Raw genomic sequence first — 27,994 nt, 5'->3', positions numbered from 1 at the left:
CCTGTCCTGCTCCCCAGTCACCTTTGTCACAGCTGTCGTCTTCTTAAAGGTTGGCAGTCCCACTGGTAACTCAAATGAAGTTTCTGAAGAGTGGGCACTGGAGAAAGAAAATTCAAAAGGTGACTTCATGACAGTCCCGATGTGCTGCCGTCTGTCTGAGCTCAGCCTTTCATTTGCTCCTCTGCCCCATTTGAACCCTCGTCCATTCACTGACCCCAGCCTGGCCTTTGCCCACTTTAACTCCCCATTTTCTTGGACCTCCTGCTTTAGCTTGGACTGCCGATAGTAAATTGAAGGGTGGGCTGCAGCAGACAGAAGGGGCTCACCATCTGCTGCTGGTGAATAAGGTGACAAGAATTGGGGTTAAGGAGGAAAGGTCAAGGGGACCTCCGGAGATGTCATTCAGATTGGTCGACATCCAGGCGCTGAGGTGATGAAGGTGGGCAGTCGGAATTTGACTCTCAAACAGACCTTGTTGTCGTTCAACCAGCCAACTGAAAGGTCAAGTAACATGGACTGAGTGGACCAAGGTTAGGGCAGACATGATGGGCACAGTTGACAATATTTATAAGAAGTACAGGAATGACCCTGAGGTGGACAGTAATAGAGACAGACAGGAGATGAAAGAGGTGGCTAAAACTAAAGAGTGGGCAGCATGGCATCCCTTCACATGCCCTCCTGATGTGAGCCACAGAGGACGGGTCACAAGCAGAAGACAACAGAAGGACACTCAGTGACTGACCAACACATTCTTATCACAAGCAGGAGACAACAGAAATGTGATCAAATTAAAATGAATAAAAGGGGCTAAAAGACCAGGAACTCTCAGTGTGGATTAGAATATGTCCACCAACATGAATTGCACACCATTTACAAATTGAATTCACTGGATTGTAATCATTCTATAACAATATAACGGTGCACAGACTGACCAAACTGTTCCACTGCCAAGACCTCGCAAATGGAGGGATCAGAAGAGAACGCGTATTCAGCGATCGTACTGATTTCTTGGCACATGATGCTGATGTCGACTGGCTTTAGATTTCCCAGAACTCTCCTTGTGTGCTGAACTGGCGCCGGCTTTACAAAGGCAGACTTTGAGGACTCGAGTTCTACCTGCTCCTTTGTAAGTTCTGCCCACTCTCGGGTTTTAAACCACAGGAGCTTTTCAATGTGAACCTACTGACCGATCGGGTATTTCACCAACATCACCGGGTCACGCCATTCCAGCGGTATAGGATGGTATTATCCGCTTGTCATCCATGCAGATTAGTTTTCCTTAAACTTTGTTTGAACTTGAAAACATAAAAGTGGAATTCGCAGCAACGTCTAGTTTTCCAAATATAATCGGATTAGTCAACTGCAGGCCCACTGCTATGCCAACGGTGCTGGACAAGTTCCATCAAATATAGGAATGAATGAGCTGCCATTGCCATCATCTACGGTTGGAGAGCCTATAAAAACGGAAGCTCCGCACAGTCACGGGTGCTTTTTCTAGCTAGTTGTAGCAAAAGGCAAACAGCCATTTTAAGGGTAGAGAGTCACCAGAAAAGAGCCATTTAAATGGCAGAGAATCGATCTGTTGAGGTGCTCGGTGCCAACGCTACACCATAAAGGCGCCTTCAGAGGATGAATTTGTTTTTGCAAATAGAAAGCATTTCGCGTACCTGATGAGATGCGCTATGATGAACCTGACCCCGACCCACCGAATGATCACCCAAATCAGACAGCATTACGGCTTTGTTTGAATGTAAAAACAGGTCATCAGATGCAGCATTTGTTTTGTAACCAATTCATTTAAGTTGTGGTCACACAGTGCCACCCTTGTACTCTTTAGTCCATTGGCCAAATCTCTATTGCATTGTGGGTCGAAATTCTACGCGTAATGGTCATAACTGGAAGGTATTTTTCTCCATTTACTGTAATGGAGTTGAGCTGGATGGCCGTGGGGGGTGGAGTTTCGTGTGACATCATCACGCCTCCCACGTAATCACGTGAACTGACTGTCAACGCAGTGCGTAGAAAACCAGGAAGAGCTTCAAAAAGCACTGAAGAAAACATGCATTACTGTTGTGATGTGAGATTTTGCATATAACTTGATAAATGTTTTGCATGTCTTTATTTATAATTTAGGCAAACCAAGTGATGAGAGGTATTCGTGTTTGCACAAACCCCCCCTCCCTGACTGTCTCTTTGTAATTTTATGACAGGATTTGGGGGGATGTCTTAAACCAGTTTGATCCCCCACACAAAGCCAGGTTAGCTTAACATATGGTCTTGGGGGGTTGAGGTGTTAAGATGTTCTATTTCACCCATTGGTCTGAGGTATGGCTGTTTGGAATTGGCTTGTCTCAGAGGCCTTTAAGTACCATGATGTCCTATTGGTTCTAGGAATTGGAGAGAACATCTATAAATGTACTTGCTCAACCACATTCTCTCTCTCTAACTGACCCACATATGAAGAAGCATCTCTCTTGCTAACGTGTGATGATGAAGACAACACAATGAAGAGCACAGCTCAGTGGCCATATTGAACAGACATGTGGCTGAAAGCTGAGCACCAACGATGCCTTAACTAGAGACATTTTAAGTAACTACAAGTCTGTGTGCCACCTGAATTACACGTCACCATTTTATCAGGTTGTATGGTTGCCAATATTCAAATGTACTTTGCATTTTGTTATTATTTATGAATATTATCAGTAATACATTATTTTATGTGTAACTGAACTCCTGCTTGTCTTTTTACTACATCTAATTGCCTGAGGTTATAGATATAGAAGGGAAGGTGGGGAGAAGTTATATACAATAATACCTTATAAACAGTGGTAAGTCTGTGAGATTAGGTATTCTAAGGCTACATATTAATAATACAATAGGGGACAGTAGAGCAATATATATATATTACTCTACCAAGATCAAACAATTATATAATTGAGAAGGCAGCGAAACAATAAGAAGCGAGCAAGTGACACATACAATCATATTCATGAGTGCAGCTACTGCGGAAACAAAGCACGGTGTAAACCTAAAGTTCATAGACAGGCTGCCACTGGCGTTTCACATGCCCACAGGTAATGTGGGATACAAGTTTAATGAGAGGACGCAGGATATAAACGGGAGTTTTGATCACTTTGTAACTAAGTTAAAATTGTAGGTGAAGGGCTGTGCTTATGCAAATTCTGAGAGACTGTGTTTGTGGGGGATTGACAGTTAAGGCGGGTGGAGGAGTCACGTCATCATCTCCCCTCCCATTCACCTCATTTCGCTCTAAGCTGAGCTCCGCGGCTAATGCAGTTTTACAGAAGTGACTTTGTGACACTGCCACCAAATACTCACAGAAAAATCCACAAGTTAATCCACACGCTGTCTCTAGAGTTTCTCCACTCTGAATTCTCCAGGCACTACTTACAAAAGGTCACATTGACAATCGTGTTACGCCTTTCTCTCTTAACACTGCAGAGGACACAAAACTAATTTTCTTTAATGGCTGGTAATGCTAGTAAGGCACATTACCAGAGGCAGAAATTTGGACGTTCACATAGAAAATGTAATTTCTATACCACAGCCGTCGTGTAGCGCCTTTCAAAAGGGATCTACTACCGAGAGATGATCCATATACATTGTAGCTGCTGTTAGTACTACTTACCTGTTGTGTTACACCGTCTTTAAAATGTAGTTTACCCAAAACCACTCCAGTGGTGCTCAGTGTATCTTTACTTCTTAGAACGTTAATGTTTTACTGTTTAATAACTTATAGACTACAGTTTATTATTTTTCCCTTGCACTCAGTGAGCGAAGCTATACACACAGATATAGACACATACATATACACACACACACACACACACCTACCTACATTATATATATATATATATATATATATATATATATATATATATACACACACACACATATATAATTTGTGTGTGTGTATATATGATGTACATAGGTGTGTATATATCTATACTAATAAAAGGCAAAGCCCTCACTGACTCGTCACTAATTCTCCAACTTCCCGTGTAGGTAGAAGGCTGAACTTTGGCAGCTCATTCCTTACAACTTACTTACAAAAGTTAGGCAGGTTTCATTTCGAAATTCTACTCATAATGGTCACAACGGTCAACAACGTCCGCCATATTGAACTTTCCTATTTAAGGCCCATCTTCTCGAAATTTGGTAGGCGGCTACTCTGCACTAACCAAAACCGATGTACGTACTTATTTCGGTGGTATGATGCCACTGTTGGCCGCCATATTGAACTTTTCAACAGTCTTTGTTACTTATGGGCCCATCATCAAGAAATTTGGTACGCGGGTTCCCAACGCTCACTGAATCCTACTTACGTACATATATACGTCCATAGCCTGCAGCTCGGTCACCGTGTGAGGCGGCGTTGGGTCCCCAATCCCAACGCCTCCCACGTTGTTGGCTGCCTGCCTATATAAGGCCGTCCGTCGCTCCGGTCTCTCCATTCCCTTCCTTGCTTCGCCACGGGATTCCCGTCTCCCTGCTGATAACTACAGCCTTTTTATTTAATCCACGGCTTCTCTGCTGTTTTATTGTTCCTTTATTACACTTATAGTTATTGTGTAGGTATTTTAGACTTACTTTACATTGTTCAGGTACCCATTTTTTTTATCATTCCAACCGTACCCCCATTAACATGTCTATCGAGGTGATCACCATCGATCAAAGAACTGTCACTTACCGAGTGGTTTCCATGTCCGGAGATGCCACCTGCCTTTTCCATTCTCTGTGTTACATATTGCACGGCCATATCAGGCTCACTCTTGATATCCATTGTGTCTTATGTATTGAATGACTGGGACAGGTTCAAGGTGTGGACTGATGACGGTACAGGAGATAATTAGACTACACAGGAGCACTAGAAGAGTGAAATGCTTAAGCCCTTCACCTATGGATCTGCATGTGAGTTGATGGCTGCCGCTGAATTGTTCAGTTGTCACTTTCAAGTGTACCAAAATGGCCAAATATTTTACACCTTTGGACAACCACCAATGCCTCTTAAACATCTTAGATTCACAGGTGACGATTTCAGTAGTGGACACTTTGATGTTTATGAATGTTTAAACTCTCAAAAGCTGGATGTGAAGTTATCGATGAAACCGGTTGTGTGCTTACAACACTTGACAGATGCCGAATGTCACTTCAACACAAGTCCTACAAATACTGTCGTCATTGAAACAAACCATGAAACTCAAACCGATTACGACAGCAGCAATCCACGCTGTGAGATCTGAGACAAGATTACTGTTCACATGGCCGACTGTACGTTACATGCTCAAGAGTAAGCTCAGCACACAGCTTGGTCAGATTACAACCGGAGGGCCGAACTCACAATGTGGTATACAAAGAGATCCTTAACAAATAATTATTGGGATAATTTCTCTCAGTTTAAAAAGGTTTAATTTACTTCTTAATAAATATTTTAATGTAATACTTCGCCGCTGCAAAGCGCGGATATTTTGCTAGTTTATGAATATTATCAATAATACATGATTTTATATATGTAACTTAACTCCTGCTTGTCTTTTTACTACATCTAATTGCCTGAGGTTACAGATACAGAAGGGAAGGTGGCGACAAGGCATATACAATAATACTTTATAAACAGCGGTAAGTCTATGAGATTAGGTATTCTAAGGCTGCATATTAATAATACAATAGGTAAGTAGAGCAATTTATATATGAATCTACCTAGATAAAACATCATCACACTGCCAGGTAAATGAGGAGACACTGAACTGGAACAAAGGAGCAAAGAGACAAGCGTAGCACAAAAGCAGAGCAGAGAAGCGAGCAGGAAGGGCTGAGGTCCACGTCCTGAGCTGCTGTTCACTGGTCACTTCCTTTTGCCTTCCACCTTCCCAGTGGACCGACCCACTCACTACTCATAGTGAACTCACAGTCACATTTACTCAAGTGTGGGTCATTGATGCCCAGGCAGGTCACAGACTTAGATGGCTTCATTTTCCTTTGGTCACAAAAATATGAGTGGGGCAGGGATCACTGATGTCTCCTCGTTCTGTTCTGTCCTGCTGGGAGGTTTCTCACATTCTGAAAGGAAAAAGAACGAGAAGGTCAGCAATGAGTGGTCAGCAGGCACAAGCGCAGGCCTCACACCAAGTCACTAGTCAGGCTCTACTGGGCATTCACACAGCACTCTGAGCCTCAAGTGTCCCACCAAACAGAGTGTGGACTTGAAGTTGCCTGTCCAGCTCATATTTAAACGAAGTTGGTGACATCACAGGCAGTCTGTGGCACCTCCCAGCAGCAGTGGACTCAGGGCACTGACCCTTTCCATTGTTTGTAGTGTCTTCAGACACTTTATATGGCAGAGGCTTACAAAAAAGAGTCTGCATCATGATGAAGGTGAAAAATACAAGAGAGTGAAAGCACCAAGTGGAGGAGTAAAGGGATAGGAAATGGACTGAAGTGAACTGAAGCGATGGAGACACACGAGCTGAGGGGCACCACTCCCCTGGTCGCCAGCCTCCTGCCCACTCGTCTCCTTTCATCCCATACTGACAGTAACTCCATTTGTTGAGAGCTTCCAAGTAATTCAAAACAGTTCAAGCGCAGCCACCAGAAAGGCATGCAGCAGTTATTAAGACTTGCTGTTCAAAAAAATCCTTGAAATTCAAAGCAAACAGGTCACGCAGAAACTAAAGAAAACGGTTGGTGATGCACATTAAAAAGGGAATTTGTTGTCACCAATAATTATTTGAGTTACATTACTTAAAGTTTCTGTCTCGCTATTCATCTCATTTACGTGTTTAACGGTCTGCAAACCCTGTGCCCTCCAAGCCAGTCTGACCAACAGCTCATGTGCCCCTCTCGCTGTCTAACTTCAGTCTAAGCGCTGTACTCTGGTCACGCAGAGCTCGTATTAAGAACACCCCATTAGCTTTGACGTGCTGGCGAGGGTGGGATGGAGTCTTCGGTTATCTGTGTTATGGCGACCTTATATTCAAGATCAAACTAAGCAAACCCTCAGGTAAATTCACCATTACCATTAACTTAAAGGATCTACAATGACTTTAGATAATACGACTCTGTTGGGATTCCTCACCGTCTACCAAGGGGGTTAGAGGTAGAAGGTCAAAGGTCAGAACCCTAAAACTGCTCGACTGAGTGTGTGTGATGCCTCCTAGAGGACACGCCCTGGACTGCTGGTAGGTTTTCTGCCTGCTGATGGACCATAGCGGACACCTGGGAGTTGTCACCTTAATGTCCCACACAAAGAACATTGCTGTTGATGTCTTGGAAGGTGTCGTCTTCTCTCAATGTGAGGTGTCAAGGGGCTTTACCCACAATTCAGTTTTCTGCACCTCCACTTGACCACTTCACTCCATATAATGAGTACAAACACAACAGTAATGAGGTAGAAAACAATAAGTGACCAATGAGGCCGGCAGTGTGGTGCAGTGGCTAAGGCCCTGGACTTCAAATCCCACTACTGACACCGTGTAACCCTCAGCAAGTCACTTCACCTGTCTCTGCTCCAATTGGAAACCAAAATGAAATGAATGTAACTTAAACGTAATTGTATTATAAATGTTGTACGTCACCTTGGATAAAAGCATCAGCCAAATAAGTCCATTTGAGGAGCAGTCTCAGGCTGAGGTGGCTGTGACCTTGACCTGGCTGTCAACATCTCTGTAATCCAGGATGATGTGTGGAGTGTCATCTTTGGATAGTGTACACCTTTTTCTTTTCTTGGGACGGTTCAAGGTGACAGCAGATGTTTTGGTGAAGGCCACCAGAAGCAATCTTAATATTCAGAAGTGCTCGAGAAATGTCTGGCTTGTACTTTCTTATGGTGCTGATGTGGACAGCTGCTTCTCATTACTTAGTGTCACACACGAGCACATGGGGAGCAGCTTAAGGACCCGACGGGCCATCATGGCAGGGTACTAACCTCTCTTTTTCTATTCCTCCAGAAAAACCGAGGCATCGCCACCATGACCACTCCCGGAAGACCTCTGATTCCACCCGCTTCCGGGTCCCTTTCTTACCTCTGGTCCCCTCCTGATGACATCATCTACCCATCCACCACTACGGCTTCCCCATCATTTTGTCACTTCCTGTCCCCCACTATAAGTTGTCCACCCAGCCATGTTGTCCCGGTCGTTTGTACTGTGCTTGAAAACACTGACGGAAAACTTATCTTTGATTTACTTTAGAGTATACGGGGCCTAAAAACCCCAAAAGCTTTATGACTGTTGTGTCTTTTATTACATTAGTCATTTTGTTGTGGCCCTTGAGCCCCCGTGTCATGCCTAACATTTACCATCCCATGCGTAGCTGGACTATACGTCCTTAGAAGGTTGGCGTCTTTCAACATCTGCAATAAGATGCTGCAGATGTTCTACCAGACGGTTGTGACGAGCGCCATCTTCTATTCGGTGGTGTGCTGGGGAGGCGGCATAAAAAAGAGGGACAAACTGGTGAGGAAGGCAGGCTCTATTGTAGGCACAGAGATGGACAGTTTGACATCCGTGGCAGAGCGATGGTCGCTGAGCAGACTCCTGTCAATCATGGAGAATCCACTGAACAGGATCATCTCCAGACAGAGGAGCAGCTTCAGTGACAGACTATCTATCTATCTGTCTGTCTGTCTGTCTGTCTGTCTGTCTGTCTGTCCATCTATCTATTATATAGTGCCTTTCACATCTATCTATCTATCTATCTATCTATCTATCTATCTAGCTAGCTGGACTGTGCTTCTCATGTTGTCCGAATGTCTCGCCAGTCTGGTTAATGTGCTGTATGCAAGGTCAGCACACCCAGCACAGAACCAGACATTCAACCACCCAGTCACATTGGGACCAGGACTGTCCAATCTGTCTGCCACACACATCCCTTACAGCAGCAAGATCCACCAATGTCTGTCTGTCATTAAAGCAACTGATACTAGCAATCCCATGGAACAATGGCATCGTAACTGGGATTCTGACCCGACCAGTACCAGCACTCCACAGCCTTGACGCTGCTCTAAACACCTCAGCCACAATCAGCATGCCAGTGTAGGGCAGTAGGTGGGCCTGATCGAGCTCTGTCCCATTGTCATTAAAGAGTCGTCTGCTAGTAGTTCGGTCAATCTCAATGATGGTGGTGGTATAAAGAACTCAAATGCAGATCTGATGTCTTGGACACGAGGGTGGGTTTGCGACTAAACTTAATTACATTTATAGCACTAAGCCTTCTCTAACATTCATCATGGGTGGGTGATGCACCAACAGAGACCTCCGTTTGTGGAAAAGAAAGAATCGTCTCCAGCTGCTGGAGGTTCAACGTTAAAGGACCTCTAGTCCTCAGAGGAGGATGCAGCAAATCAGGAGCTGCCTCCACATTGGCGTCACTTTCACAGTCCAGCAACTGTGACAGAACTTCACAGACAGCACGTCTTGAGGTCTTAGTGAATGTCTCCCACTATCTGTCCCCCCAAAAACACAAGCCTGTGGTCCACTTAGTTGCTTGTCCCTGTTATGTCGCCTATCCCTGATGTGCAGGAACCATCACAGACCACTGCAGCGTCACATGAGAGCCACCTCTGCAGACAATGCACAATCTTTAGGGTAAAGGACTGTCGAGAAACTGTGAACAAGACAGCAGCACGGAGATAAAATGAAAAATACAAGGAAATGCGTAAAGATGGCTAAGGCACTGAACTGATCCTAACACTGGTACTCACCAGCTCACGCTTTCTGGAGCTCTTCTCTGATATTGGAAAGTCCACAGTGACACAGTAAGTCATGTCTTCAGAGCCAGGCGTTGGTTGGAACTCCAACTGTGAGATGACTTTATAGTTGACGGCTTCCATCCATGGTCCGACTGTGGAAATTTCAGCGGGCCACTTTTCTGTCCCAGCCACTATTTCCACTTTATCTGTACTTTTCTCCTTCCTGGTCCAGGTCACCTTGAAGTCTTCAGGATAATGCAAGTTAAAGATCACACAGTGCAGCACACAGCGGTTTTTAGTCCACACGACTTTCTGTAGTTTGACATCAGGCCTAATTACTGTAGATGAGAAGAAGGAAGACAAAGAGCAGCAGTTATGTAGTTGTAAGGCATTTACTGTTAACATGCCTACTGTACCATCACACGCTGTAAGTGTTACGCTTGTTCTTGTAAAGAATTTTACAAAGCTTTCTAAACTCCTGTTTTCATTTGGTCACTCTGGGGTGTTGAATGTTACTTAATGAGAAGAAAGAATTAAAATGATTTTAGCACAAGACTGGAACAAAACAAAATGTGAAAAGTGAAGGAGGGGTCCGAACGCCTTGTGAGGGCACTTTGTATGTGCGACTGAAGAAGGACTTTTAGTTAATATTAACTATGGCTTGCCTGGCAGATACAGTATTGAACTAGAATGGAGGTTCTTACAATTCTGAATTCCATTCTTTTTTCTGCGATTTTATTTGAAGGATCTCTTTAATATGAATTGCATGCTTTTCTTCCATGCAACCCAGGATGACTGAATAGTGAAAGCAATGGCCGTAGCAGACTGGTGTGGACGCTAGAGGTGCTGTTGCCCCATTGAACCCACCAGACAGACGTCCAGGACACGTGTAGAATAATATTTAATTATTTTACTTAAATAAAGTGCACAAAGCACCGCACACTCCACCATTCTCCAATATTCAATAATCACAATAATAATACACAATAATCAAATCCTCCACACCCAGCAGCTCCATTCTTCTACCACCCAACTCCGGCTCGCCTTGCTGGTATTCCCAGAGTCCTATTATAGTCCATGACCTGGAAGTAGTCCTTCTCCGGGTCAAACGCCATATCCTCCTTCGTCAAGTATCCCGGAAGTACTGCGGGCTTCTGTCCTCGTGACTCTGAAGAACTTCCAGTTTGCAGTAATAATGTAAATCCTCAGGTTCTTTGTGAGCTCCCCCTGGCGGCACCTACAGCATCCAACAGGGCTGAGGAAACGGACTCCATGTCCCATAATGTCCTGAGGGAATCCTGGGAACTGTTGCCATCAAGGGGAGCTGCCACCTAGTGTCCCGGGGGAGGCAGTGTCCAGAAAAGGCTACTCTTTCTCCTTTTGTCTGCTGAGGGATGTCCCAGCCAGACTGAAACGCCGGCTGCCCATCACACAAATATCTGTCACTAATTCATAGTCATCAGTATTGGCACAAATTGAGCAGACTTTGGGAGTGTGAACACAGTTAGCCATGGTGGCAGTGCCACCACATCCTAAAGATCTCAACAAGTGAAAAGATGCCAGTCCTGCAAAGCCTGAACTACTAAAGCATGGAGGACGTTGAAGAGGCACTTCTAGAAAACCCTAAAAACAGGTTCAGTAAGTACAATTCCCTGTTGAGCCTGCCTAATGTCCATATTCATTTAAAGTGTGTTATGTACTTAAAGGAGTCAAATCCCCTCATCAAGTCCTGTAGCCTCACTTGGATACAAAGCTGGACCTGAGCCTGGAGTGGACTTTAGTCCACCAGCAATTCACAGTCACCAGTGGACTAAACACACACGTCATTAGGACACGGAGAGGACCTGAGAGCACTGAGACAAAGACACACAGACAACATGCAAAGTGTACACAGGTGGCAAGCAGGACCCTCTCCTCCTGCTCAGTCTCACACTTTATTTCAGGTTTGTTTCCTCTGTTTGAGGGGCTACACAAACTAGCGCTGACTGACTGACTGATGACCACTTTACAAATACAGGCACATGAAAAAGGAAATGAAGCAGAAACTGCTGTCTTCTTTGACATATTGGAACAGGCAAACATTTGATCTTCTTGCAAAAAGTGGATTTTCATTGTGTATTCATTCTTATTATTCATTTAAATTAACAAAATTACAAATTTGTCACACATGGAAAAATTAAGTCCACCCTCCAATATATCACCATCCATCAAAATTAGAATCAGGTGCTCCTGAAGAGGTGCCCGTGATGAGGACCTCCTTAGGCAGTCTGCTGACGGACAATTCAACAATTTCCATGGGGTGTACTTACTTTTTCACAGTACTGTACATCATGCGTTTTTTTCTGAATTATTGTTCTGCTCACATTAGACATCAAACAGCAAACAAACTAGCAGATCAATAAAGCCGTCACTTGTGTGGACAATTCAAATGTGGGCAGCCCACCCAGTTCTCTCCATCTTCTCTGCTGCTGGGAGTTTCAGACACTCCGTCACTCTGCTTTGTTTTCCTGTAATGTCCAGTTTCAGACTTCTTTGCTTGTTCTACACACTTTGATTTGGGATTTTGTTCCAGCTTTGACAAACATACTGCTAAGATCTTTCAATGACAAACTCAGTTAGATTTTATGACACACGTCTTTTCTTCTGGTACTTTCTCTATTCATTTGCTTGACAGAACAGCCCTCAGTTCATCTGAAACTGACACCTTCACAGACCTTTTAGCTCGGCTAATCTTCTGACAGCTCAGTTGCAGAAATGGACACTTGCAAGGGGCCTTCCTCTGTCTGCCAACAAGTGAATATGGACACTCAAAGCGCATCCTTTCTACCTTTCCAAGGAGCCGAGTCTCTGGTGAGAATCTGTTTTGTAGTCAAAGGTCTTAAGTGTGTCACTGTGATCTGTGAGGCATCACACACGTGGGCATGGGGGGCAGCTAAAGGGCCTGTATGAGAGTAAGGGGGTAGCGGAGTCCACGGACTCTTTCTTTCTCTCACTTCTCTGCAGACCAGTTACGGGAAATTCTGCCTGGCCCCGATGACGTCACTTCCCATTCGGATCCAACTGATGACGTCACTTCTGGTTCGGCCCCAGTGGTGATGTCACTTCCTCTGCTCTCCCTTTAAAGCCGCCATATTCGTGCCAGCAGATCAGTTCAGTTGTGGACTTGAACCTGTTCAGATCTGTACCTCACGAATATCCATTCCAGCCAGGAACAATACACAGGTGGCTGCCCCAAACCTTTGTTTTTTGTGTGGCTCTTTGTCATGCTTATGACAGACGTTTATTAGAAATGCATTCATTTATTTCAGAAAAGCGTATTTGCTAAAGCCACACAAGCCAGCTGATAAGACAGAGTGATACTGGTCTTGCCAGGCAAGCACCCTGACAAAAACTGGCAGGCTATTTAAAAGTGCCCAAGTGCCCTGATCAACATGTACTGTATATGGCCAGGGTCGCCAGAGTCGCTGTCGGCTGTGTCAAGGTTTCCCAAGCAAGCGGTAACCTGTGCCATTTCCTATTCATGTTTACCAGCAAAAACCTGCACCCATGTTGGAGGTCTGATGCTCAAAGAGAAGTCATAAAAGTTGGACAAGTGCCCTGCACTACAGGCTGCTCACCTATGGACTGATGGAAGCCCGTGCCCAGGACAAACTGCTTTCCGGCACTCTCTCTCTCGAAGACAGACAACGCCATTGCAGAAATCCCCAAGTGCATCCCGCCATAGCCAGGCTTCAGTGTTTTCGGTTGATAGCCTCTGTGAAAGCCTGGCGCTCTCTGGAAAGCTGCTTTCGTTGGCAACTGTTTGAAAAATGGCTCAGTTTAACTCCGCAGAGCTGCTCTGACGTTGTAGGCAACCAAAGCTTTACATGCATCAGAGGAGCAGAGCGCTGCAACGTGACAACAGCAGTGGATGTCACACACGCCGGGTTGCACAGCCTGGAATCACGAAGGTGCCGAGTTTTTCGCCCCGATCTTCACTTTAGCTCCATCACTGCCAATTGCGATAACTTTTGTTAGCGGAATGCCGTCAGTCAATGCCACATTGAAAATGGTTTCACAGTCAGCCTTTTCTAGATCTACCATACTAGAAAATCAATATTGCACGTTACGATTGCAACTTTCTTGATGTACAAACATCCATAGCTTAATCCAACAGAAGAGTAAACAGCGGTTTTCTGAGCCATTTTGCTAAATCCAGTTTCAGTTCTTTGCTTAAAACATTCTTTATTGCATGGAGGACTTGGTGTGTTTACATCTCACATTCTTAGCTATTTCTGAGACAGAAAACCAGTTGCCAATGCATTTTCTGAGGTCATCCATTACGCTGAACGATAAACTGTTCTGAATGATAAAGGTGACCATCTTCAGTTCTGTCTGCCTTTAGTACCTTGTGCTGCAAAGTGTCATTCTTTTTAGGGCGATCTTCCTGATCGCCGTGTCCTTGCCTTTGTCCATCGCGTCCTGCTTCTTACTACTAGCGTGGCTACGCACGTCTCTCACACCAGCAAACGCAACAGAAAATCATTTTTTGCACCGTATGCAGAATGCAGTTCTACTGTTGAGCTTTTCCAATCACATCCATTGCATAAATTTGGGGTCCTTCGTTCAATCTGACTGAGATGAGCGCTGTCTAACGTTTTTGGGGGGATTGTCATCATCACTCACATTGTCAAGTTCCATGTTTTCTACTTCAGTGACCTTTTCCCATCATCCCTAATGACTGATTGATGCTACTGGCCGATTAGGACCTGCTTTCTGCTCGTCTGTGTAGGCAGCCATAACGCAGATCCGTCGATCTTCATATCACAAGTTATATTTAAGTAAGTTTAAAGATCAGTAGATCTGCACAAATTTCTGGTCACAAGAGTTCATTGGAATGTTTACTTCACCGAAGGAGAGACGATTCTTTATGGACAGTGACGATTTTTTTTTTTTACAGATTTACAGACATGATGAATTTAGTACTTTTTTATGGACTGTCTGTAAATTTAGAAACGGTTGGCAGCCCTGGCCCATGTGAACACCTTTTTGAAGTCCTCTCTTGGTGGCAAACCGGGCTGAAGTAAAGGAGTGAAAATAAAAGAGAGTCCCACTCAGCGAGCAGCCTGCTACCAGACGCCCACAGAGCTGAACACACGTCAGAGGGTCCAAGTAACAGTCAATGGGCGGTCTGTGGCATTTCCTCCTATCCCCCCATAAAGAAAACAAGCCTAGAGGTGAGCTGGTACCCTTTGTGTTAGGTGCAGCTGATAACAAGATAAAACACGCACCCTTTCATGTGGCTGACGCGTTCAGCACTTGCAACTCACTTACTAACTTAAGCTCCTTGAGCATGGGAAAGGCGCTATATAAATAAAATGTATTACTGTTATTATTACTGTTGTAACCTGGGGTCTCAAACATAGTGAAAGGGACCTGGAAAGCAGGCCTCCCCAGAGAGGCTCACCCCATAATGGTAACGGCAGGTTTTGGCCTGGCGAGGCCCCAATGTGGGCAAAACTGGCTTTCGGGTTCAAAGGTCCCAAAAAGGCCTCACTAGAAGGAGAACCTTGAAAATTCCGGCTTGTATCGAGACAAGTCCCACCCAAATCTTTATAAATAAAACATTCATTAAACAAAACAGAGACAGTAACAGAAAATGCTAAAAAGAGCAAAAATAAGTCGAAGAGGCAATCCAACGCGAACAAATGCCACAAACACAATCTGTGCACAGAATCCAATCAACAGGAAAAAGGAGTCTGAAAAGCCAGAAAAATCCAAATAAAAAACGACACGTCGTAAAACAGGAGAACACATTACAGTACATATAAAAATCAGGTAACACACAGAACACAATTACTATAAAATATATCATTACAAGAAACGTGTAAAAAAACCAAGAAGGCTTAAAGAAGGAAGGGAACACATGCTGGCTGACTGACCGACTGACCGACTGACCGACCCCAAACACTTACCTCTGTCTAGGTTTGGTATGAGGACTCGCCTAAAGGGCTCCTTCAGACTCTCGTGGTTCACTTCACAGGTGTACCTCATCAGGAGTTCGGACTCCTCATCAGGGATGAATTCCAGAAAATTCTTATATGTGAGGGTCTCATTCGGTTCCCATACATAAAAACCTTTGTTGCTTTTGATTGTCCAGCCATCACTTCCTGCTTTAATCTTAGCACCTTGGCTTCTGGGACTTCTAAACCAGGTCATCTCAACCTTCTTGTCATCTGACTTGAGGCCTTGTAGTTCACACAAAAGAACGCAGGGGAAGTGAACCTTCGTATACGTTAGACAGTTGATATTACACTGAAGTGAGCCTGAAACACAAAAGACAGGTTGGTGAAGTTGGCCATCCTGTGTGACGCTGGTTTACCTGATATCAGGGAGTCCAGACTGAATGGGACTCGACAGCCACCCTTGGTTACCTTTACGCTTTGTGAAGGTCTTCACTATTGGAAAGTTTAATGATTCATGATGGATCTTCGCCATGATCCTGCTGTTCTCACACTCCTGCACCGTTACACGACAGACACTTTCTGCTGAGTACGAGTCTGATCCACTAATTGGATTTCCAGTCAGCTCCTCTTCCTTTTTCATTTCTTCATCCACAAACCACTCAATTGTCACATTCCGAGGCCAGAAGTTTGATGCTGTGACTTTTAGCTCCAAGTCGTCATTTTCAAATGTGGAGTTTTGCTGGATGTTACTCACTGTGGGTTTAGCTACATGACAAAAACAGATGAGGTCAAAGGTTATGCACATTCAGTTTATAGAGACCTACAGGAGTCACAAAAGCCACAAACAAACAAGCGAACGAGTCTGCGCTCTAAATCTCCACTTATGTCCTACACTCAGTCATCTATCTGTCTGTATTGTGGACGGTGACACCACTGACCACTGGGTCCTCTTTTGGACCTGCTGGGCCTCCTGCACCAACTTCTACTGTCTGTCTGTCTCCCATGACATCTCCTGGTGTTCAGGGTTCGGCCCACTGCTCAACAATGGCTTCACTGATCACTGTTCATGTATTCTTATAAACTTATTAAAGTTTACCTCTGCTATTATTCTTTTTATATTCGCTCTCAAAATGTAAATTAAATGATGGTCAGTACTTTCTAACTACTGGTAAGTGAATCAGATACGCCACACTGCAATCACACACCTACTGCCTGCAAAATGGCCGCTAGAGTTGTCAGCTGATGGTTTTTTAAGCTTGGGAACATTTCGGAGTTTTACATAAAATAATACAATTCATAGCACATTGTAACACGTATGGAGCAAAGGCTTCTGGGAGCTCAGAGTGCAGACAGATGTCACTTTAGAAGGTGAATTACAGATGGCACACAATGGTGGATGGGTTGAAAATGACAATGACAAACTGGGAAGGCAGCTCAGCAGCACTCCTTCAGACTGACCACGGCCTATGATGGCCTATGATGGCCTGCTGTGTGTTTACGTACTCAAGAGGTACCCAGAAAGCAAGTGAATGACAGGGGCACAAGAGGCACAAGGATGGCATGGGTTCAGCCAAGAATCTGACAGTAACTGTGAAGGGATCCTAAAGGGAACTGGATGAGACCAACAGGAAGACAGAAACAGAGAACTGGCCAATCTGAAGGACACCAACGACGTTTCACAAGGATGCCAGAGGGCAGGCAGCAAACCCAGCAATGGTCTGGTGACTTCCTCAGTGGACTACCAGCCACTAGGGCTTCTTGTCCATTTAAATCCCTGTGGGCTCCGAGGTGAAGTCCAGCAAAGGTCACTTTGGAAATAAGCTAAACATTTAACAGGGCACCTGGGCCTTGGAAGTCATTGTAGGAATGGTCCATTGGTGAGCCAAAGCTGTCAAATAACACTTGCTCACTGAATTTGTCACTCTACAGCGCTCTACAGATTTAATACAGTTGAGATGTCTCCTGTTGTGCTGGGATTCTGGCCATCGTTAACACAATGGGCTTATTTTGTAAAGGGTTATAAACACATCAATCGACCAAATACGGGAACTTAAGCCGATTATACTTCGTTTGTAAGAAAAGAAATGACACCTCGAGTTAAAGATCAACATTATTTATACCTGACTGTGCACCACGCTGTCTTATAGGCATTTATGATTTCAGAATCAAGATGTCACATAAAGTGAAATGCCTTACTATACCTGACGATTAATAAAAGCAGACACAACAAAGATGTCATTTTGTAAAACTTTTCCAAAGTGACTTTAATGAGAATTCTGAGTGAGATGTGATCAAGGAGAGTTTGAAGGACCTGCCATTAACAGGACCACCAAAGTCAGTCCTGCCAGTCAGACACCAGAAGAAGATGGCACAGCTAACAGCTTGCCAAAGTTGGCTTTGTTAACGAAGTTTATCAGCCTCATTGAATCTGCTCAGGCACTGCATGCACTACCCAAGAGAAACAACCTGTTTGGAGTTTGCGGAAAACGTACAGTGCAGCTTTTACAAGGTCATGATGAGGCTCAAAAGCACTTGTGCAAACGAACTTTTATGATTTCGGAGATCTGGAAAAGCCCAGCAGTGCTGGTAACTTTGGTTTATGTCACAGACAACATTCACAAGAAACTACAGGAACCTTGCCAAGGTCCTTATGTTGTGTTATTTTTGAGTGTTTGGGACTCGTTCTGTTTCAGCTGAAACCCTTTATGTTCCATTTGAGTCAATGAAGATTTTCAGTTATCCGTCTGTCCATCTGTCTGTCTGTCTAACTGCTTTAAGTAGGAAGAGTTCAGCTTTAGCTGGCAAATGATTTGGAATAAAGGGTGAGAAATCTCTCACAATGTAACGTGATAGAAGAGGATCTGATGTTCTGTGAATGGACTTACTTAGATTAGATGAACATCTTGAATAAACTCTTTGTCTTGGGTGGCATGGTGGCACAGTAAGGAGACCTGGGTTCGCTTCCTGGGTCCTCCCTGCGTGGAGTTTGCACGTTCTCCCTGTGGGTTTCCTCGCACAGTCCAAATGTTAGGTGCATTGGCGATCCTAAATTGCCCCTAGCGTGTGCTTGGTGTGTATGTGTGCCCTGAGGTGGGCTGGCGCCCTGCCTGGGGTTTGTTCCTGCCTTGCAAGCGGAGATTGGCTCCAGCAGACCCCTAGGACCCTGTGTTAGGATACAGCAGGCTGGAAAATGACTGAATGGCTGACCCTTTGTCTTGGACTCTGTTAAGAGCGCGATACGTACTGTAAGTATGTTTTATTGGAGTTGTCTCCTGCGAGTTATTTCTGAATACCACTCTGTAGACATGCCCTTGTTTAGTGTTCAAGCTCTCATTTTAAGATGGCAACATTCTCTCCGCTCAGTCACGTAGCTCTTCTTGATTTTCAGTCTTGGTGATCCTCGATGCTACCCACCATCAACACAACTCCTGTCTATGCAGCTTAGCACTGGTGTTTCAGGAGATTGAGTGACGTGGCCAGTAACCTGAACCAGGCCGGGTGGCAGGTGACCAAATGTGGTCTGTAGGAAGGTCATCATCATGTCAGAGTCTATAAACTGGTGGCCTTAGTAATGTACTGTAGGTCAGGTGTAAGGGACGCCACGGTGAATAAGGAGTCTCCTGTAAGTGCACAACGCAACAAAATACAGAAATGTCTCACAGAGGGCAACGTCCCTGGCACTTAAAGACGCGATATAAATGAAATGCATTATTATTATTATTATTATTATTATTATTATTATTATTATTATTATTAGGGGGCTCCTCCCCCCGCTCGCTTCACTCGTCAGTAGAAATACAATTTATTTATTTTGTTTTTGTTATTTTAAAAGTTCTTGAAACACTTTTGTTCTTTTGAATTCCAACCTACTGAATCTGTTAAATGAGGTCCGTGAGCCGTGTGTTTAATGACTTTGTACCCTAATTCAGAACAGGTTTCTTTCTCCGTTTGGAATCTCAGCACAGACACAGCGATCGACATCGTCGGCAGTTCATAATGAAGTTTCCAAAGTCCCCAATAAATGCATGGGAGGCAAACCCGCGTTTAAAATCCGATCTTGTAAATGTGTGCTCCGATTTGCCCCAACACTGTTTCGAGTTCATTCATTAAAAATAAGACTTACGAATGCAGGAATATCCAAAGCCAATGTAGCCGGTGGCGCTGTTCTCAAGAATCTGTGGATTTCTGGTCACTGTGGATTGCACTTCATTGTAAGAAATACATCTGGCCAACCAATAGTTCTGCATATTGCCACTGCATCGTGATATACATAACTGTTCTACTTTGATGATGATGATGATGATGATGATGGTAATATTACTGCTGTACCTATTTTGAATTTGTCTGAACTATTGCTATTTGAATTTTGAACGTGATCAATGAGACCTTGCATATGTTCCGTTCTAAGTTTAGCTTGATTCAATTTAATAAAGAAGAGACGATTAGCTTCAGCTTTGACATACGCATTAATAACGGAATGTTGCCATAGACGTTGAGATGATAGAAGTGCGTTAAATACATTGCAACGTATCGCTAATTTGGACCCGAAATATTGTGGGGCTGTTATTCGTTTCTCTGAATGCGTTTGTTTCATATTGGACAACAATCCTGTTTCGCCATCTGGGAAAAGCAAAGGAAAGAGTCAAGGATCTGAATGCGGCCATGTATTTGACAGAAACGACAAATCGTGCTTTGCCTTTGGATATACACGAATATCTACTCTGTCTTTGACATCTCCGTCTTTCGAAATTATTAATCGCTGACAATTCGTCACATGTTGGTTTCTTATAAATGCGAGCGTGATCTTTCACATTCAGATAGAAATCCAAGACAATTTCTTTGTCCGTGTTCTCTAGATAAATGTCGTGTAAAGTGCGATACTTTTGGACGTATGGATTTGTATCTGTTATTGTCTGTGTAATTTCTAGTACGTCGGATAGTTTAACTCTTTCGATTCTTGGTTGCATCACTTCTCCATGATCATAAATATACACCTGATCAAATTGTGATTTTGTCAAAAGTAAACTTGTCGTAACTTTAATTGTTGCGGGACCGCAGATTCTCATAACGTGTGGTCCATTATTGTGTCAATCAATGTTTTGTGCATTGAATGATGCTAACGCAAAAAGATTATTGTGGACGCGTATATTTTGCCTGTAGTGTTAGTGGATTTCACTTTCACCAAACAACAAATCTTTTATTTCTCACGGATACGCCTCTTCTTTGGGAAGAAACACGACTTTTCCCTGATGGCAACACGAATTCGCCGATCTACAAGTCTCCGACTTGAACTTTGACCAATATCTACAAACTTCTGTCATATCACCGATGTCCACATATTCAATCAGTGTTTGCTGTTCTGTTATTTCACTGAGTAATAATTTCCGTTTCTTAGTACGAATGCGATCTGTAGCCTACTGTCTTTTGGTTTGTTTTTTTTTTGACACTTTCGAAATTTTAGTCCTGTCGTATTTTTGAACTTGCTCTGTGTGTATGGTGGCAACGTTTTTTTTGAGGCTTTCGAATTGCACTGCTGTCATAATCTGTAACCTGCTCTGCATGTGTACGGTGTCCCCACTTTGAATGTCTTTATGAACTTCTGTGTTTCTTGTACTCTTTGCCTTTTATTTCTGACCCCGATTGGACCTGCGAGGTTTTCAATTCCACTTGTTCCGGGCTCACTATTACCGTCCTTAGCTTGTGATGCTGCTCTTTCTTCTTGGCTTTTTTAGATGACCGTCATCTTGTTTGAAAATGGTTGTAAGTACGGCGGGGGAACAGCTGAGAGGTCACATGACTGTGATCTTGTTTGACAAGTCACCGTCTCACGGGAACATGCTTCCAATGGATGTCAGTATGACGTGCCTTGACCGTGACTTGACCGAAGTGAAAGTGTCTCTGCCTCTCTGAAATGTCTTTCTGTCTCTCTTCAAGTTCATGTCTCGTCGCAGAATTTTCTTGTATAATAGACAGATTTCTTACAAAGAGCTGCAGCAAAGAGATGGGGACATTCAGTGCTGGCTGTTATTGGAAAGTCAAGCCCTGATCACATGACACGTGTGTGTAGGTTAAGGAGACCTAAGAGACCCCCACAGTGTCCACCGGTGTCACCTCTCCTGGTTCTCCTACCTCAGATCGGGCTACAGTCATATGAGCCACCCTCAAAACACAAACTCAGCCGGTCATCCCAAGTGACGCAGCAACAAATGGGATGAAGTCAGAATGAAACTGAGTGTGAAGCACTGTGGCTGGAAACAGCAGAAATAATGGTAAGACATGTGTCCATACGGATGGGCCATGCAGAAGGCCTCTGACATGGTAGGTCACCTCCACTCAACATGAAGCAGTCCTGTCTAATTAAACCCATAAAGCGACCCGCAAAGCCAATAAAGTCACGTCCAGGCCTCACTGAAGTGAAATATCACAGGTGTTCATTACACAAGCAGGTCAGCCTGGATGATCACTCACCTCTCCTGTCATGTATTTCATAGCTGCGCTCCACACTCCTCCTGGTCTGTCTGTGAGTAGCCCGACACCTGAACTTGGCACCCAGGACGTCTTCACTTTTGCAAAATATCTTCAGTGTCAGGACATTCTCTTCTCCACAGCACTGTCTGTCAATGTGGTATTTACAGGGGTCTGTGAGGGGCACAGAGGTACCACACTCTGTGTCTGTTGGTTTATGGTCTGTATAGATCCGATTGTCATTTTCAAACCACTCCACAGTGACCATTTTCAAACGCCAGCCTGTCAGGGTGCACTTCAGTGAAGTGGGCACATTGTCATCCTCATCCAAAGGGGTGATCATCGACAACTTCACTGAAACAAAGAGAAAAGCAATAAGAAAGAGAAGGTGAGATAAGAAGACATCAGGAATGAAGGGACAAATAAAACATGAATGTGGACAGAAGCTCAGCTACAAATGGGGTGAGGATGAGGAACTGAGCCAGTCCACTCCCTGTGGGCCAAATGTAAACCTCCTGCTGTTAATGTGATCTGACCAGTTTGAGCTTGAGACTGTCAGCCTGTAGGGCGAGACACTCGTCATAGGTGTCCATGAGGCCCTCCTCATGCTGGCCTCAATCAAAGTTCAGCAGACACACAAATGGAACCCACCTGTGTGACCCGAGATCTGCCCTGACTAAGAGGACAGAACTGAATGAAGAGTAGAACAAGATCATCTGAGGCAGGTGAGGAGATTTCAGTGATACTGGGAGGAAGGAAACAGAGCTATGATGGTGGGAACTGGAGATGCAGTGGGCCACAAACACAATTGGTTGATAGATTGATCAATAGTTGTGAAAGACACCATATGATAGATAGATAGATAGATAGATAGATAGATAGATAGATAGATAGAGTGAAAGGCACTATATGATAGATAGGTAGATAGATAGATAGATAGATAGATAGATAGATAGATAGATAGATAGATAGATAGATAGATAGATAGATAGATAGATAGATAGAGTGAAAGGCACTATATATAACATAGATAGTATCTCCCCCGGAACTGACAGAGGGCAGCACTTTGGCTTCCAGAGGTTATGAACATGGAAGACTCAACTCTTATGGGTCCCATGGCCACCACCAGGGGGTGCCTGGACACTAGTATTTTTAAAATCATCTTTATTAAATTCATATAATAAGAAAAAATGCAAACATTAATATATACAATTAACATATAATCAATAATTTAATAGAAGACAAATACCCATCAAATACTTTGATATATCTTCATATGAAATTCCATAAAGTCCTAGGCATGAGGTTACTAAACATCTGGTTTAATAAATCCAAGTAGCTCCTTTAAGCATTTCTTCCTCACTCACACACAGAGATAAGTGAATTACCTTTGCCACTCCAACTCCACACAGATATTTAAGAAATTAAATGAAATCTCAGAGGTTTGTTCACCAACTGATTGCCAACTCGTCCCCCTCATCAGAACTCAGGATCTCCTCAATCCGCGTGAACCACTGAAGGCCTCTGTGCCCCTCAGAAGTCGTAACTCGGATTATAAACTCCATTTAATCAACACCTTGAACATTAGTAAAGCACCGGCAATCACTGAGTTCTCATCTTTGTTGCTTCTCTTCTGGAGATTTTCTGGTTTTTCTTGGCTCTAAAGAAGACCCCCAGCACACATCTGCTTCTCTGCTGGCATGCGACTTCAAACACGTAAGCCATGGCTTAGCCTGACCAACCAGAAAGAGTCCTAAATGGAGTGATGTGCTGAAATGTCTGTCTGGTAGGTGCAGTGGTCTGTCCAACTGAGATAAGGGCGCCGCATGGCCAGTTATTGGGGTGCAGCAACAACATTTATTTATATAGCACATTTTCATACAAATAATGGAGCTCAAAGTGCTCAAGCGGAGATCAGAGGATTAGCTTCCCTCCTGGTTCAGGTGATATGCTAGTGATATTTGGGGTGCACATCCCTAAGATCTGCTTTGTTGAAGTCCCAAACACAAACCAGCATATAAAGGCTGTAACAATGCTGTTCAGATCATTCCGTGAATTGGTGTTCTTCACTCAGAGGCCCACCTTGCCCTGTCTGACGTACTGACCACACGTCCATCTTGGAAGCTAAATCGGCTGCAGTTTTCCTTTTGTACGGTTTTTGTTCAGATCAACTCAATTCCTTTTTAATTTAATTAATAAACAAAACAGATTCTACATGTGGACATTGTTAAATATCCCATATCATAGGCGCTTCACCAATTAAAACGTAAAGATCACATTTACACCAATTCACTGCATCTTTAACTGCCAATTTAAAATGACATTATGAAGGAAAGCTGGTAACACTGATAAAGAAAAATTGCTTAAAGAAAGATGCCTGTCAAAGTTGATACTCCCAGCCAAATGATAAAAGATAAATACTAAGGACCTCCATTGCATAGACGAGCCATAGGCCCAAAAGCCTAAAGACTTGTATGCTGAATAAAATGTCCATTAAACCTTGGCCTTCTTCATCTACTGGAAGATGTGCACCTGACCCCTGCTCACCCAGGGCATGCTGCCCCCAAAAATAGAGCAGAGCTTTCTGTATCACAATAATGCCACTGAGGGGCCAGCACACCAAAACCTGTGCCACAACACAGAAGACATGAGGTGAATAGCAAGTGTGTGAAGCAGCAACCTCTCTGCTGCAGTCTACCTTGGGTTTGGCCTAGCAATCCTAATGAATTTTCATCAGAAATCCCCATTAAAGACACCAGGATCTGTTCCAGTTTAGCACAGCTGGAAGCTCTGTAGGGTTTGTGTCGTCGCAGTTTCCCATTAAAAAGGCATTACGTTTAGAGCAGTTGACTCCGGCTGAAGACACCACTTCAAATATCACCAAACAATGGTGCAGAGCAACAGCATCATCAGAGTCTCAAACAATTACTGCAATGTCGACAGCATGGACCTTCAAGGACACACTAAGACAACATAAATGGCGCCGTCCTGGAGTTGGTGACTAACTTAAAGCGCACAGTACTGCTGACAAAACCCGGAGAGTTGACAGAGGAAGCCCAATTCAGCATTCATCTTTAAAACACTAAACACACTCAAAGATAAGAGCTGTATAAAACTCAACGATGTCTGCTCACACCTAACAGCTTTTCAAACCTTAACAGGACACTGATGATCAGTTCTACTGGAGCTTATCTCACCATTAAATCAATAAACAAACACAAACACGGTGTTACTTGTCAAAGACGCTGCTGCCCTCTTCACGGTGTGTGTGAGCGCCAGTTGGCATTAAAGACACACATCGCATGTAATGAGGGGTGACAGCCGAGAGACGTCACCAACACTCCTGTAGTCTCAGTCAGGCTCATGTCAGTCACTTCAGCGCAGACAGCGGCGGTGCGGCACCAGATCTGCGTGAGGTTGGCATGTTCTGCCTGTGTGCCAGTTTGTGGACTGATTGATGTCAGTGAGTGTGTAGCTGTGGCCGATGAGCTCTCTTAACACTGAATACTGTGAACGTGTCAGGAATGTTAGACAGTAACACAGCACAATACGTGTCGTCCATCACGTGCCGTCAAGTGAGTGACATTCACCTTCTGTTTCTGTCCCCAAGCCGAGCCCCTCAGATCCCCCACACATCCCACTGTTTCAGCAAACAGCCCGACTAACGCTAAGCAGATTCTTTATTTCAAGGCTTCTGTCACTTGCTTTCTGCTTGGCGGTGCCCTTGTGCCCTGCACTGGACTGGCATACCACCCACCCAGTTTAAATACATCCCTTGGCCCATGAGGATCAAGGGGTACACCTCTGACGTTTGTTCACTGATTGCACACGACGCGTGTTCTTCACCTGAGTAGACAAGCAGAGCACACGCATGCACAGCGTTACTGTCAAACCCAGCGGGCAGAGTCTCAGCACAACATCACAGGGACGTTTAATCGAAGTGCTGGGAGTAAACGTCCATACGACTATGTTAAGAGAGTCTTACTGACCTCGGAAAATAAAAGCAGCTTTAAAACCAAAACAGGCGGCACGGTGGCGCAGTGGGTAGCGCTGCTGCCTCACAGTTAGGAGACTCGTCTGGGTTCACTTCCCAGGTCCTCCCTGCGTGCAGTTGGCATGTTCTCCCCGTGTCTGCGTGGGTTTCCTCCCACAGTCCAAAGACATGCAGGTGAGGTGCACTGGTGATCCTAAATTGTCCCTAGTGTGTGTTTGGTGTTTGTGTGTGCCCTGCGGTGGGCTGGCGTCCTACCCGGGGTTTGCTCCTGCCTTGTGCCCTGTGCTGGCCGGGATTGGCTCCAGCAGACCCTCATGACCCTGTAGTTAGGATATAGCGGGCTGGAAAATGACTGACTGACTAAAACAAAAACCTTCAGGAGCAACAACTCGGTCACAAACACAGAGAACGTGGACCCTCACGGTGGGCAGCAGGTCTGTCCTTACAAAAAGTGGAAGGCCAAAGCAGGATGGCAGAACACCAGAGTTTGAGGCAGCAGAAGTCTCCATGTTTGGCCGCAGTGTTAACACTCATCTGCAGCAACTCGCTGGACGTTCTTTGTCTCCAGAAAACTTTATAAAACTCAACAGGCAGTCGATAAATGGTGGGAGCTTTCACAGGATTAAGGTCCTCAAGAGCTGAACAGAGAGAGGTGGACAGGGAAGGTACGGGTGGACAGACAGGTGGACTGACAGACAAGGGACAGAAGAGTGCGAGACGGACAGACTTACCTGAAGATGAGTACCATCTATAAAGGAGGACGAGGAGGAGGATGAGGAGGACGAGGAGGACGAGGAGGACGACAATGACTATGAGAACAACTACGACTATCCAAGTAACGTGTCCTGTTGTCAGCCCGCAGACTGCACATGAGGAGAGAAACAGAAACACTCGTGTTAGGCCATGTTGGACAGTCTGACCCTCATTGTGAGGTTAAAGCCAGTAAATGTAATAACAGCAGAGCTGATGGTCATTGGTGTTCCTGCAAATAAAAATAATAATCTGTGTAAAGGATGACTTTTTATTATACAATAATATATACATTTCACCATACGAGTTTAATTCGTTCCATGACCGGGCTCGTAAGTCAAAATTCTCGTATCTCAAATCAATTTTCCCCATTGAAATTAATTGAAATGAGATTAATTTGTGCCAGCCCCCAAAAAACCACCCCAATTTTTTGTTAAATGTTTTCAACATAAGAAAAATGTATTTATAATGAACAAACATTGTATACAAACAAAATAAAACCTAATACAGTACATAAAAGAGAACCTAAAGAAATAAACAGATGTTGGCGAAGTCGATTAGCGTATTGTAACGTTTTTTTCTTTCACTTCACTTTTGCTTAATTCAATTTTCTTCTTCACTAGTTTTTTTTTTTTTTTTGCCACACTTTCGTCACTTTTAATCTGTCCAAGGAGCTTTGTTTAGTCCTCTCCTTTAGAATGTTTCTGAACTGCGTTAGGCGAGTGTCATTAAGTAGCGCCGCTGCACGATCAGTTCTAGCTTTTTCAGGGTGTTTCTTTTCAAAAAAGTTTGAACCTTTTTTCCACATTGCAAACACTTCCTTTATCTCACTTTAAGAGATAACCTCCTCCGCGATTCCGATCTCCTGCAGAACCTCCGTATGTTGCCGCGTCTGTAGTTCCGTCAACTCCTCCGTCGTCAGTTCCTCGGCGACAAGCTCTTTGATGGCTCGTATTTCGAATTTTGGCTGGTAACTCAAGGCAAAAAATCGACTTAATGATGGCTCGTATCTCAAAAAACTCGTACGTTGGGCAACTCGTATCTCAAGGTACCACTGTACTTCGAACATCTCTAAGGTTGATTTGATTTCCTTTTTTCTTTCCCCACAGGATCACAACAAAGGCATCCACA

At 44.1% G+C, this 27,994-nt stretch overlaps 1 protein-coding gene across 1 annotated transcript in view; it reads right to left on the bottom strand.

Moving 5' to 3' along the window:
- Window positions 1-5,744: 5,744 nt before the first annotated feature.
- LOC120536417 overlaps window positions 5,745-27,994 on the bottom strand; it is a 32,134-nt gene continuing 9,884 nt past the window's right edge. Inside the window, exons 4-9 of the mRNA XM_039764753.1 lie at window positions 26,845-26,976; window positions 22,123-22,473; window positions 16,123-16,419; window positions 15,664-16,014; window positions 9,722-10,047; window positions 5,745-6,081 (exon numbers count right to left, since the gene is read on the bottom strand). Coding sequence (XP_039620687.1) covers window positions 6,031-6,081; window positions 9,722-10,047; window positions 15,664-16,014; window positions 16,123-16,419; window positions 22,123-22,473; window positions 26,845-26,976 — 1,508 coding nt within the window. The 3' untranslated portion in view covers window positions 5,745-6,030. The remainder of the gene's footprint in view (window positions 6,082-9,721; window positions 10,048-15,663; window positions 16,015-16,122; window positions 16,420-22,122; window positions 22,474-26,844; window positions 26,977-27,994) is intronic.

Source organism: Polypterus senegalus, chromosome 10 (assembly GCF_016835505.1).
Source record: "Polypterus senegalus isolate Bchr_013 chromosome 10, ASM1683550v1, whole genome shotgun sequence".
Classification (NCBI taxonomy): Eukaryota; Metazoa; Chordata; class Cladistia; order Polypteriformes; family Polypteridae; genus Polypterus; species Polypterus senegalus.
Note: the sequence above shows the minus strand (reverse complement) of the source record. Positions and strands in the feature narration are given on the sequence as shown.